At 50.5% G+C, this 11421-nt stretch overlaps 1 protein-coding gene across 2 annotated transcripts in view; it reads right to left on the reverse strand.

Annotated features, from left to right (window-relative positions):
* The window catches only part of EDA (ectodysplasin A), a 73484-nt gene extending 72667 nt beyond the window's left edge, over positions 1-817 (reverse strand). For both annotated transcript variants that reach the window (XM_065643561.1, XM_065643560.1), the window contains exon 1: positions 542-817. In XM_065643561.1, the coding sequence (XP_065499633.1) occupies positions 542-814 (273 nt within the window). In that variant the 5' untranslated portion in view covers positions 815-817. The remainder of the gene's footprint in view (positions 1-541) is intronic.
* Between the last annotated feature and the right edge of the window lie 10604 nt (positions 818-11421).

Raw genomic sequence — 11421 nt, forward strand, 5'->3', positions numbered from 1 at the left:
TAAAGCTGAGCTTTGCAGAGCTCTGCAGCTGCACTGTTGCCCGCCCGGGTTTAAAGCTGAGCTTTGCAGAGCTCTGCAGCTGCACTGCTGCCCGCCCGGGTTTAAAGCTGAGCTTTGCAGAGCTCTGCAGCTGCATGCAGCCCCGCCCGGGGGCAGACCCCGCCGCCGGGTACCGGGCGGCCGGGCTGCGGGGAGCCGAGCCGACACCGCGGGGCAGTCACGACAGAGAGAAGCGACAGATGGGGCTGTCACGACACACAGGAAAGCGGCGTGCAGCAGGTGGAGCCCCTCGGAGCCCCGGCTCCCCCTCTACATTCCCAGCCAAGGCAAGGGAAACCCAAGTTCTCTCCAAATTCAAGTCCCGCCAGCGGCACTTTGGGGCTTCCTAAATAAACAGAAGTGAGGTTTGTTTGTGGCGACGGGAGCGGGACGGCCCGAACCCCAGGGGCGGGCGGAGCCGCCACCGCCGGGGCTGCGCGGGCTCCGCGACAAGTGCGCTCCGGGCCGGCCGGACCCCCGCCGCCCCCCGCCCGGCACCCACCTGCTGGCGCCGCTCCGCTCCCTCGGCGGGCCGCTGCGGCCGCCCGGCGCCCGGGGAGCCCGGCGCTGCCGCCGTCCCGTCCCGGCGCGGCGGGGCAGCGGGCTGCGGGCCGCGGTCGCGGCGGAGCTCGGAGCGCAGCTCCAGGTAACAGCCCAGCGTCAGGACGTGCAGCGCCAGCGACAGCGCGAAGAAGCCGAGGAACAGCCGCCAGCTGCCGCCGCAGGCGCACGCACCGCGGGGCGCCGCCGCCTCCCCCCTGCGCTCCGCACCCATGGCCGGCGGGACGGAGCGGCGAGCGCCGGAGCCGCTACTGCTCCATGCCCGGCCGGGAGCGCCGCGCCGCCGCGGGGCTGCGCGCCCGGGCCGCCCCAGCGCCCCGCCAGGGGGCGGGGCTCCGCGGGGGCGGGGCCGGCGGGAGGGGCGGGGGCAACCAGCGGGAGCCACGCCCCCTGCGGGCAGGTCCGGCCGCGGAGCCGCCGGGGGAACGGGCCGGGGGGTCTGGGGGGGCAGAGGGGTGGGGTGTGCTTGGATGGGGCAGAAGGATGGGATGTCCATGGGTGATGGGGCAGAGGGGTGGGGTGTGCTTGGATGGGGCAGAGGGGTGGAGTGTGCTTGGATGGGGCAGAGGGGTGGGATGTCCATGGGTGATGGGGCAGAGGGGTGGGGTGTGCTTGGATGGGGCAGAGGGGTGGGGTGTGCTTGGATGGGGCAGAGGGGTGGGATGTCCATGGGTGATGGGGCAGAGGGGTGGGGTGTGCTTGGATGGAGCAGAAGGATGGGATGTCCATGGGTGATGGGGCAGAGGGGTGGGATGTCCACAGGTGATGGGGCAGAGGGGTGGGATGTGCTTGGATGGGGCAGAAGGATGGGATGTCCATGGGTGATGGGGCAGAGGAGTGGGGTGTCCTTGGGTGATGGGGCAAAGAGATGAGATGTCCACGAGTGATGGGGCAGAGGGGTGGGATGTCCTTGGATGGGGCAGAGGGGTGGGATGTCCATGGGTGATGGGGCAAAGAGATGGGATGTCCACAGGTGATGGGGCAGAGGGGTGGGATGTCCACAGGTGATGGGGCAGAGGGGTGGGATGTCCATGGATGGGGCAGAGCAATCAGTGCCTTCAGATGATTGTTAGGGCCACCAAGATAATCCGAGGCTGGAGCAGCTCTGCTGGGAGGACAGGCTGGGAGAGCTGGGGGGTTCAGCTGGAGAAGAGAAGCTCCGGGGAGGCCTTAGTGCGGCCTTTCTGGACTTAAAAGGAGCTGAAAAGAAAGATGGGGACAGACTTTTTAGCAGGGCTTCTTGCAACAGGGCAAGAGGTAATTGTTTTAAACTAAAGGAGGGGAGATTCAGGCTGGACATGAGGGAGAAATTGCTGCCCCTGAGGGTGGTGAGAGCCTGGCCCAGGCTGCCCAGAGAGGTGGTGGCTGAACCATCCCTGGAGACATCCCAGGCCAGGCTGGACGGGGCTCTGAGCAACCTGAGCTGGTGCAGATGTCCCTGCTCAGGGCAGGGGGGGCACTGGGGGAGCTGGGGAGGGCCCTGCAACCCAAACTATTCTGTGATTCTATGATGAGGCAGAGGGATGGGATGTCCAAAGCCACCGCCGCTCCTCTGGGCAGCCTTTATTTTATAATTGCATGACACGTTGCCGGGTGAAGGTGCAGCGTCCTGGCACGAGGTGCTGTGGATGCTGAGTTCGCAGAGGCTGGGACGCGTGTGCAGGAGCGGAGCCTGTCAAGGACAGAAAATACCCGGGTGTGTACCCACGCTGCACACCCTGTGCCACATCTCCCGCTCACGGGCATCCTCTGCCAGCCTGCGGCAAGCACCCAGTGTCCTCCAGCCCTTTGTTCTTCTCTTTAAGCAAACAGAGCAAAGAGTTACAGACTGAAGCTGAGAATCGGTTGCTCAGCACAGGTTATAGACATCACTAGTGTTGGAAGCAAGTGAGACAAGGGTGGAAACCGAGAGCTCGTCTCGTACAAAGGGCAGTTTTGCTGCAGCCCTCGTGGGACTGCGAACACCTGAGAGCATGGTCACGTTAGGCAAATAGGCTCTCGAAATGAGTTTCATTGCCAGGCAGCTGCACATGTGGGGGGTCCTCTGCAATGAGAAATCAGAGGAGGATTTCAGAGCAGATAACAAAGACACCCAAAGCCCAGGGCTCAGCAGGCTGATTTAATTCTGTCAGCACCGCTTGGAAGGTGAACACAGCCAAGCACTGGGCACTCAGCAGGTTTATTGGTGTTTCGGGGTGTCAATAGTTGTCTTCTCCAGCTTTTCTGAGGTTTCGTTCTGACTGCCAGAAACAAATTGAATGTGGAAAGCAGCTTGAGCAAAAGTTAACCAGAAAGAAGTGCAGGTTTTGAGAAGGAAGACTGTGAACTTCAAGAAAGCAGGCTTGAGTAAACTATGAGTTTGGGTACGTACCCCTCAGAAAACAAGGGGTGGGGGAAGACGTCCAGGGGATTGCTGGTTCCTTATTGGAATTAGAGGAATGGCACATCTGCAGACCATCCTGACGGAGAAGCAAGATAGAAGGAGGAGCATGAGATCAGCTTGGTCACCTTGAACACAATAAGGAACACTGGAGAGAAATTATATTTAAAAAAAAAAAAAAAATCAGGCTTCAGTCAGGCAACTGCTAACAGCAGCAACAGGTAACGCTGGGGAAGGGAAGGTGGAACAGAGATGGAAAGATTAGGATTTTTGCAAATAGCTGGGCCTGATGAAGGTGATGTTTTAGCCAAATCATTAGGGGTTACCATCGGGAATTTGCAGGGTCAGGGAGGGCCTAAAACATTAGGACATTATTATAAGAGGCCACACGGCTTGGCTAAACATCCCCAAAGCATTGCAAATAATCAAGATGTTCGTTAGCACCCTCGCGGCGAGGTGGCTAACGGGGATTTGTTGAGGGTGACCTCGTCAGGCCAATGTCACCTCCTTGGTGGCCAGGTACGGCAACTGCTTTACCTTGGTTTCCACGAGGCTTTGGCATTCCTGCTGCTGCATGAAATTAAATGGGAGGCTCTGTTTTCGTTTAAGAAATGTTTCCCTAATATTTGTGAAGAAAAAACTGGATGCATTAACCACTGGCAACCCTAAAAACTCAAGAGCAAAAAGCAAATAAAAGCAAATGAACCCTCTGTACAGAATTGTGTAATTCTTTTAGGACAATTTATAATATTTGAATGCTTAGGGTTGTTACTGTTAAAGATAGAGACCCAAATTATTTTAAAACAATCATATATCAACCTACTCAGACTTGCAATAGCCTAATTCCATTTCCAGGAGTAACTTATGATGAATTTTACTGGACAGTTAAACCCAGAAGTCCCTGAAATATTTTGTACCGTGTGTGTTCTTAGGGTGTTAAAGACAGGTCCATATTGCAAATGTCTCAAGCTGGGTCAATCAGTTATTAATATTAACCGTTCATAAGAAGGGACTTCACCATTTCTGCTCAAATCTCATTAGGCACATTTACGAAATTGAGGTATTTGTGCCTCCTAGAGCAGCTCACCATGTAGCATCCCACCAATTAAAAAGAAATCCCATCCGATCCCATAATTAACACATAAGCCTCACAAACGAGGTGTTGCGCTGTTTCTCCAGTATTTTATTTTAATTTCTCTTGTTCCAGGCGCTGCTTCAGGCTTTGGCGGTGGAGAACCCTCCCCTGCCCCACAAGTTTCTTTTCTGAACCATGAGTTCTATTTCTCTGCCCTTCCTTTACCAAATTTTGGCCCTTTTTACTATGCCATCCCAGAGAAACTTCGTTATATGGTTCAAGAACCTCATCCCGGTCCAGAAGAGGCAGAAAAACTTCTTGCTCGTAACGGGAACAACACGGATTCGCAGCGCTTGGGATGGGCTGATCAAAGGCAGGTTCCACAGTAGGAAAATAAAGAACGGTTCTTTTTAATCAGAAAACAGCATTGCTGCTTTCACAAGGAAGAGGTCCCCCCACCCAAATGTTGCCTCTTTATATCTGCTAGACTTTATTGGGTCCAGCTGCCTCTGCTTTCTTTTTTCCTTCTTTTTCTTAATCCTCATGAACAATGGAGAGAAATCTAGGAAAAAAGGAAGCATTCCAAAAATAAAGGCATTGTTCCCTGTGGACCACGTAGCAGGACAGAGTCCTCTGGAGGGTGGGCAGGGGCTGAAGAGGAGAAGGATGCTCGGAGGGAACGTCTCCAGTGCCGGGGGACTTTTTATCTTGATTGCTAAACTTGCTGGGTTGGTTTGGCTGGTTTTTGGGGGTTTTGTTTGTTTGTTTTCCAGTATCACAGTGCAAGGGATCCTTCCCATCCAAGCAGGATTTGACCAAAGGTGGGAAGACCCTGGAAGATTTCCCTTTCTTTTGGAATGGGTAAAACTCTCTCAGCATAACACAGGGCACTTTATGGCCGGTCCAAGTGCCGGTTGCAATGCAAATTCACAGCAGTGAATCTCTTAGAAGGAAGCTGTAAAGAAGATTTTAGCCCATTTTCTATTTACATTTTGGCAACAGCTGTAATATCTGCAGCAGCAACAGAGGAGATTTTAACATATGTGACCTAAAAGCTTTGGAATTCATGACTTTCCTTTGAGGAAAGCTCCGCTAAATTGCAGGAAAGCCATCTCTCAGTCTCTCGGTGATGTTAGCAACAACATCAATACAATAAAGCGTCCCGCAACCTGAAGTCATAGCATACCGACAGCGCACAGGGCATTAGGACAAGGATGCTGACTTTACAAAGCTGCCATACATCACTGCATTTGCAATCATTTTTCCTCAGTGAGAGCCGAGATGTTTCATACAATCTGGTTCACTTAAGATTACCTTTTCAGTAAGTACGAGCTCTACCTGTGCAGTAAAGGTTGTTATTTGTGTCTGACTGCTTCTACAGGGGCACGGACTGAACAATATATTCATGTTATAAGAACAACATGCACTAAGCAACTGCATTTATGGGCTGCACCAGGACCATCCCGTTCCCCTCACTTGACCGGCAGCTGCAGCATTTTAAGCCTGAATTATTTTTTCTCCTCACAAGCACTAGGCAGCGTTTACGTGCACACAGCACTCAAGGGTCCATTTTACATCACTAAACATGAAAAAAAGGAAAAGCAAAACCTTGCACTGCGTATTGATAGACTTCCTTTTTCTCTGAGATGCACTACTGATTATCAACAAGCAATAAATAACCAAAACTTACATATGCTTGTGTCCTTTTTAGAGAGAGAGAGAGAGAAAAAAAAAAAAAGGGTATTTTGACTCCTGCTGTGCTTATTTTCACATGTTCTTCCCTCTGCAGTACTGACTTCTAAGAATTAGCAGCACATTGATATCTGGCTTTCCTGTATAGACAAGCCTTTGCTGTTTTAAAGGAAGATGGAGGCCTAATTTCTTCACCAGCTTTGCTATTTCATTGCATTACAGAGTATATAAGGAGGAGGTTTGGCCAAAGGCAGCTAAGCTAAGCCTAAAACACAGCTCCTACAGGGGGGAACTAGGATGTTGCTCTTGGTTCTGTTGTATGTTTATTTATATGTTATTTGGCGATAATGAAAAACAAATGTTAGGAATCTATTCAGTTCTTACAACTTTTATAGACTTATTGTCTTGTATTTTCAACTGTGCAACCGTCTCTCAGCCTCCCCCTCCCTCGGCCACAGGGAAGTGCAGTCAGTGACCAGGCTCAGCTGGGCTCTTACTCATCCTGGCTGGGACAATGATATTCCACACCGCGTTATACAACACCCCCGCTCCTCATCGTCCCACCACGCCGACCCCTCCGCTCCCCACGGCCCAGGTCGCTGGGGCGACACAGGAATCGCCCAAGTGATTGTCCTGGAGCGCTGCTCTCGGGATTTGCTGTTGCCAGTGAGAGAGGAGATGAGCTTTGCCTCGAGGAGCACGCGTGATGTACGGAAGACACCCTTGCAGAAAGCCCAGAGCCTCCGGTGTCGGTGACACTCGCTCACCAACAGCCCCTGTGAAAACAGGGAGGAGGAGGAGGAGGGAGCTGCAGCCTTCAGCCTGGCCAGAGGACCAAGAGGAATCACAGAATCACTTGGGTTGGAAGAGACCCTCAAGATCTTAGAGCCCAAATGTTAACCCACTCCTGGCGCTACCCCATGTCCTGAGAACCTCATGTCCGTCTGTCCAACCCCTCCAGGGATGGTGACTCCAGCACTGCCCTGGGCAGCCTGTTCCAATGCCCCACAGCCCTTTGGGGAAGAAATTGTTCCCCAGATCCAACCTCAACCTCCCCCGGTGCAACTTGAGGCCGTTTCCTCTGGTCCTGGCGCTTGTTCCTGGGGAGCAGAGCCCGACCCCCCTGGAGGGGTTGAACAGACCTGAGATGAGGTTCTCAGGGACACGGGTTAGAGGTGGACTTGGCCATGCTGGGTTAACGGTTGGACTTGATGATCTTAAAGGTCTTTTCCTGCTGTAAGCGGCTCTTCTGGGCTAAGCAGAAAAAAAAAGTAATTGAAGTGAAAAACTTTAAGAAGAATGAAAAATTAGCCAGATTGCAGTGTCTTTTTGGAAGTCAGGAGCTACTGGGAGCCAGGGACCAGAGTCTTCCCACGTAGTTTTGCGCTAAACTTGAATTTTTAAACATCTCAGGTAAGGTAGGGTGAGCCCAGGGTAAAGAACTGAAGCCCTGGGTTTGAAAAAGGTAAATCCTAGGAATTTATATCAAAGCGGGAGCAGTTATTAGGAGGACATATGGAATTGTCGTTTTCTGCTCACTTTTGATGTTATTAGAAACTGCACACCCAAGGTCCTGACCCGGCTATGGGACCTCCACATACGGGGCTTAGTGCCCAAGTGACCTGGGATTTCAGTGATTTGCGACAGAGACCATTAACGTTACATGACGGCGATAACCAGGGGAAGGAAAACCCGAGTGTTTGTTCTCAGATGCATTGCAGCAGTTGTGGATTTAAGAGAGGAGAAGGATCACAAAGCTCAGACTTAATATCCTCCAGCAACAGCCTTAAACCTGCAATTTCCTCCACGCATCCCACCTCGGGTCAAGGCTGGATCAAACCCGCCCTTTGAGCGCGGCTTAGAGGGTTTGGAGAGGGGCAGTAGCCATTTGTTACAGCATGGAATAGTAAAGATTAAATTGCTTATTACAAAAGCGTACTTCAGGCCCAGCTCTAGCGAGTGCCGTTCACCTTCGTCTCCTGTTCCAGGTCTGCACCAGCTCTGCGCCGCGAGCTTTGGGGAACGCCGCGCTCCTGGGCCACGCCGGCCAACGCAAACATGTGTGTTTCATCTCCGAACAGAAGAATTGATTGAAAAATAGCAAACCGTGTAATTTCTGAAAGGAGTAATTCACTCGTGATTTGAAATAACCTACTTTTGGACGTGGAGGCCAGTTTCTCTGGATCGATTGGATGGAGACATCTGCTTTATTTTAAAGAGATCTGAAGAGGTAAGACTTGACAGTTCTTTGTTGAAGTCTTTGCTATCTCCTTTGTATATCTAAATTACATTTATTGATATACAATGTTGACGTTTTTGTAATACTTCTAAATCTCATAACCTTCTGTTTCAAATTCACAGTCTTCTACCACTAAAGCTATTATTATTTTTACCAGTCCCAAGGGTGTGCTAGAGTCTCTTTCCTACAAATTAGAAAGGCTTTTATGAAAAGCTTACAGTTTATATAAAAGAGGTTCTCCCTTTGGCTTCCTGACTCCACCGTCCCCAATGCCAACATAGTGACAGTTTCTAGCGCGGACTCACCCAAAACGGGTCCCCACAGCAGCTGGTGTTTTAGGACTGATGCGAGACTTGTTCACGACTTGGGCTCCAAGCATCTCAAGTGGTGTTAGAAACAGTAGTGATTTTCCCCAAGAGCCAAAAAAAATTAAACAAAACCACCAAATGCTGACAAGCTTGTGAATACAAACATGTCATGGGATCTTCCGACAGCAAGACTTTCCTCTGAGATGGTCGCAGGCTTACCTGTGGCTTTACTGTAGGCTGGGCTTAACGGTGAGTGATAGAAGAAACATTTTTTTTGGGGGGGAGAAAGAAAAGAAAGAAAAAAAAAAAGTACTAACTGGTGTTGCGAGGAACAAATGCTGGGGTATAAATGACTGAATTATCCCTGCTTAGGGAAGGCGTGGGGCAACCCCGATTAGTTTTGGAGCGAAGATGACGCCACAGGCAAGATGGGCAAGTGATGGAAAGGAGGGTGGTGGGAAGAGGCTGAGGAAGGCTGGAGGAACAGGAGCGTGAGACGGCGCGAGAACAAGCCTTGGGAGCGGTGGCAGATGAAGTGTGAAGGGTGGGTAGGAAGCGTGAGAGAGAGGCTATAATCTGATTTATCACATACATGGGACTCATTTCCTACTGGAACCATGAGGGGGACAGGCAGGGAAAAGGGAGCGAAGCCGGATACTCTTGGCTGCTGTCACCAGGAGGGACTTTTTTCAATGTACAAGTGATTTAACGCCAGGGATGAGATGTTTGTGGAGTGGGACAGAAACAGGACACTGATCTGGAACGGGGCTGCAAGAGGGAAGACTCCGTGGGCCACGAAGAGCAGGAGCTTTACAGGGAATAAAAACCAGTGGACTTTGGTCCGGATCATACCATTGGACTGGAAATAACTCGTAACTAAGCAGGTCCCACCTTCCAGATCCATCTGTTCATGAGCACAACAGGAGGAGGAGGATTATGTCCAGTCCTTCCCAAACCCAGCCTACAACATCCAGCCTAACCTCACCGATTATTTAGGTGTTATTTTAAAAAGTGCCCAGGGTGGGACCAGCACATTCCTGCTGACCACCACCACATCATCCCTGCAGCAAGGGGTCTGCTCTTCTACAGTCTCACCTGATTTGGTCTTATTAACAGGGGTTTTGGGTAAATCCTGGCTCAGGGCAAGTCAATAAGAGCGGATTAACATCCCAGTGCCATGTGGCACCAGCAACACCTTCTCCTTCTGTGCCTGACCCTCTGCTTGAAACACACACCTCCAATTATAGATGGAATAAAAGAAAGGCACTTCTATTGGTTTCACTTGAAGGCAGAAAAAACCCAGCCCTTTCCCATCAAGGGGCTTCAGTTCAACACAATTAAAGCTGAATTAATAAAGACACTAATGTTTTCCACGGAGAAAACGTGTTGGCATGACCTTGATCTTCCTCAATTACCAAAACAGACCTTAGAGAATGACGAGGACCAAGGCCATGAACTAAAGTGGAGAAACCATCAGAAATGGAGCAAGAGAGAAAGAAGTTGCACCAGTAAAATCCATCTGGCTCATGGTATCTAAACATATAAACCATATAAACCCACCTTCGACAGCCCAACTCCTGCTCTGCTACGGCAAGGGGGTTTTGAATGAAAAATAAGCTGTAAGCTCTTACTTACTGCAAATTTTAGACAAAAAGAAGAGAACAAAGAAGTCCTCCAGGCAAAAAAATGTGGAAAATTATGATCATGAGTAATTTCTTCAACTCTTAACTATTACACAAGGGTTTCATCAGTTTTCTGAGGTAGCACAAAAATCCGTAAACCCACAAAAAACACCCAACCACCCACCTGTTTGGTCACATAAATGAAGAATGCCTCAGCAACATCAGGGTGCTCCGACGTGAATGGATCCAGACAACACAGACTTTGCAAGGCCTGGAAACATCCCTGAGCTCCCCGGTAGCAGGATAAACCAGAATGCAGAACCTTGTGTGTCACCTACTACAACATATAAATAAATAGATATAGAAACAAAGGGAACTCACAATTCAACAATTCACATCCAGAAGAGATGATGCTAGAAATCCAGACCCTACCCATGGTTTGAGTCTCTGGGGAGTCCCATCCTGCATCTCAAACCATTTCCAAGCCTGGAGTTTCACTTGGGTCTGCAGCACTTCGTATTATTTTCTCAGGGGTGCAGCATTTTCCACGCTCTTTCCAGCAAAAATATATATATATTTTTTTTTTTTACTCTGCCCGTTTCAGTTCTTATGGAGCCACAAGGCAAATTTACAGCTGAGAAATTTCTCTCTCGCCCCACACCACCTTCCAGCTCTCATGTTCGCAGGCTTATAGGCATGAAAATTTCTATCCAGCCCCATAAATCCGGGGTTGTTTTTATACAATGCCCAAGCCCAAAGAGGCGCCACCACCTTTCAGAGCATCCTGGAGACAGGGCACGACCGTGGAGAGATGGGAGATGGCTGAACAAACAGGTTCTAAGCTTTTACCTATTTGCCAAAACAAATACAGTTTGAATATTGCTAAAACGTCATCTGCTTTCCATAGATACTAACAATTCCTTTTTGCTTTTAACGGCACTTTAAGAGCAAGTAATTTTGAAACGAATGGTGTTCACAATTCAGAAAGGGTCTCCAGTTTCTTAATAATTTTCTACCACTGACTGCTCAAATATCTGAGATTACGTGTTTACAGAGCTGAAATTAATATATGTAATTATATATATGTAATTATATATAAATATATGAAATTAATCTATGTAAGATAACGGGGTCTGTTAAACCAGGAGAGGCCTAGAGATCCCAGGAGAGGGATGCTGCCGCGGATGAGAAGATACGGGTAGAAGATTATCAAGCCGGAGCCGTTACACAAGGAGACCCCAGGAAATGCCTTGGTTTGGGCTCAGAAGCGCCGCTAATCGCGCGCTGATGACGGCGCTTGGGGAGCGCCCGCCCTGCTCGCAGTGTCCCCAGGCACCCGCCGCCCCAGCGCCCCCCAAACCCAGAACCGCCTCACGGGGCCGTTTCCAGCAAGCGGCTCCAGCTCCATCTCCCACCCTCCCAGACCACGGAGCCAACCCGTTCACCTCCAGGTCCGTTCGGACCCTCCCCGGGTCACTGTCACCGCGTCGCGGTGCCGCCGGCCG

Source organism: Caloenas nicobarica, chromosome 12 (genome assembly GCF_036013445.1).
Source record: "Caloenas nicobarica isolate bCalNic1 chromosome 12, bCalNic1.hap1, whole genome shotgun sequence".
Classification (NCBI taxonomy): domain Eukaryota; kingdom Metazoa; phylum Chordata; class Aves; order Columbiformes; family Columbidae; genus Caloenas; species Caloenas nicobarica.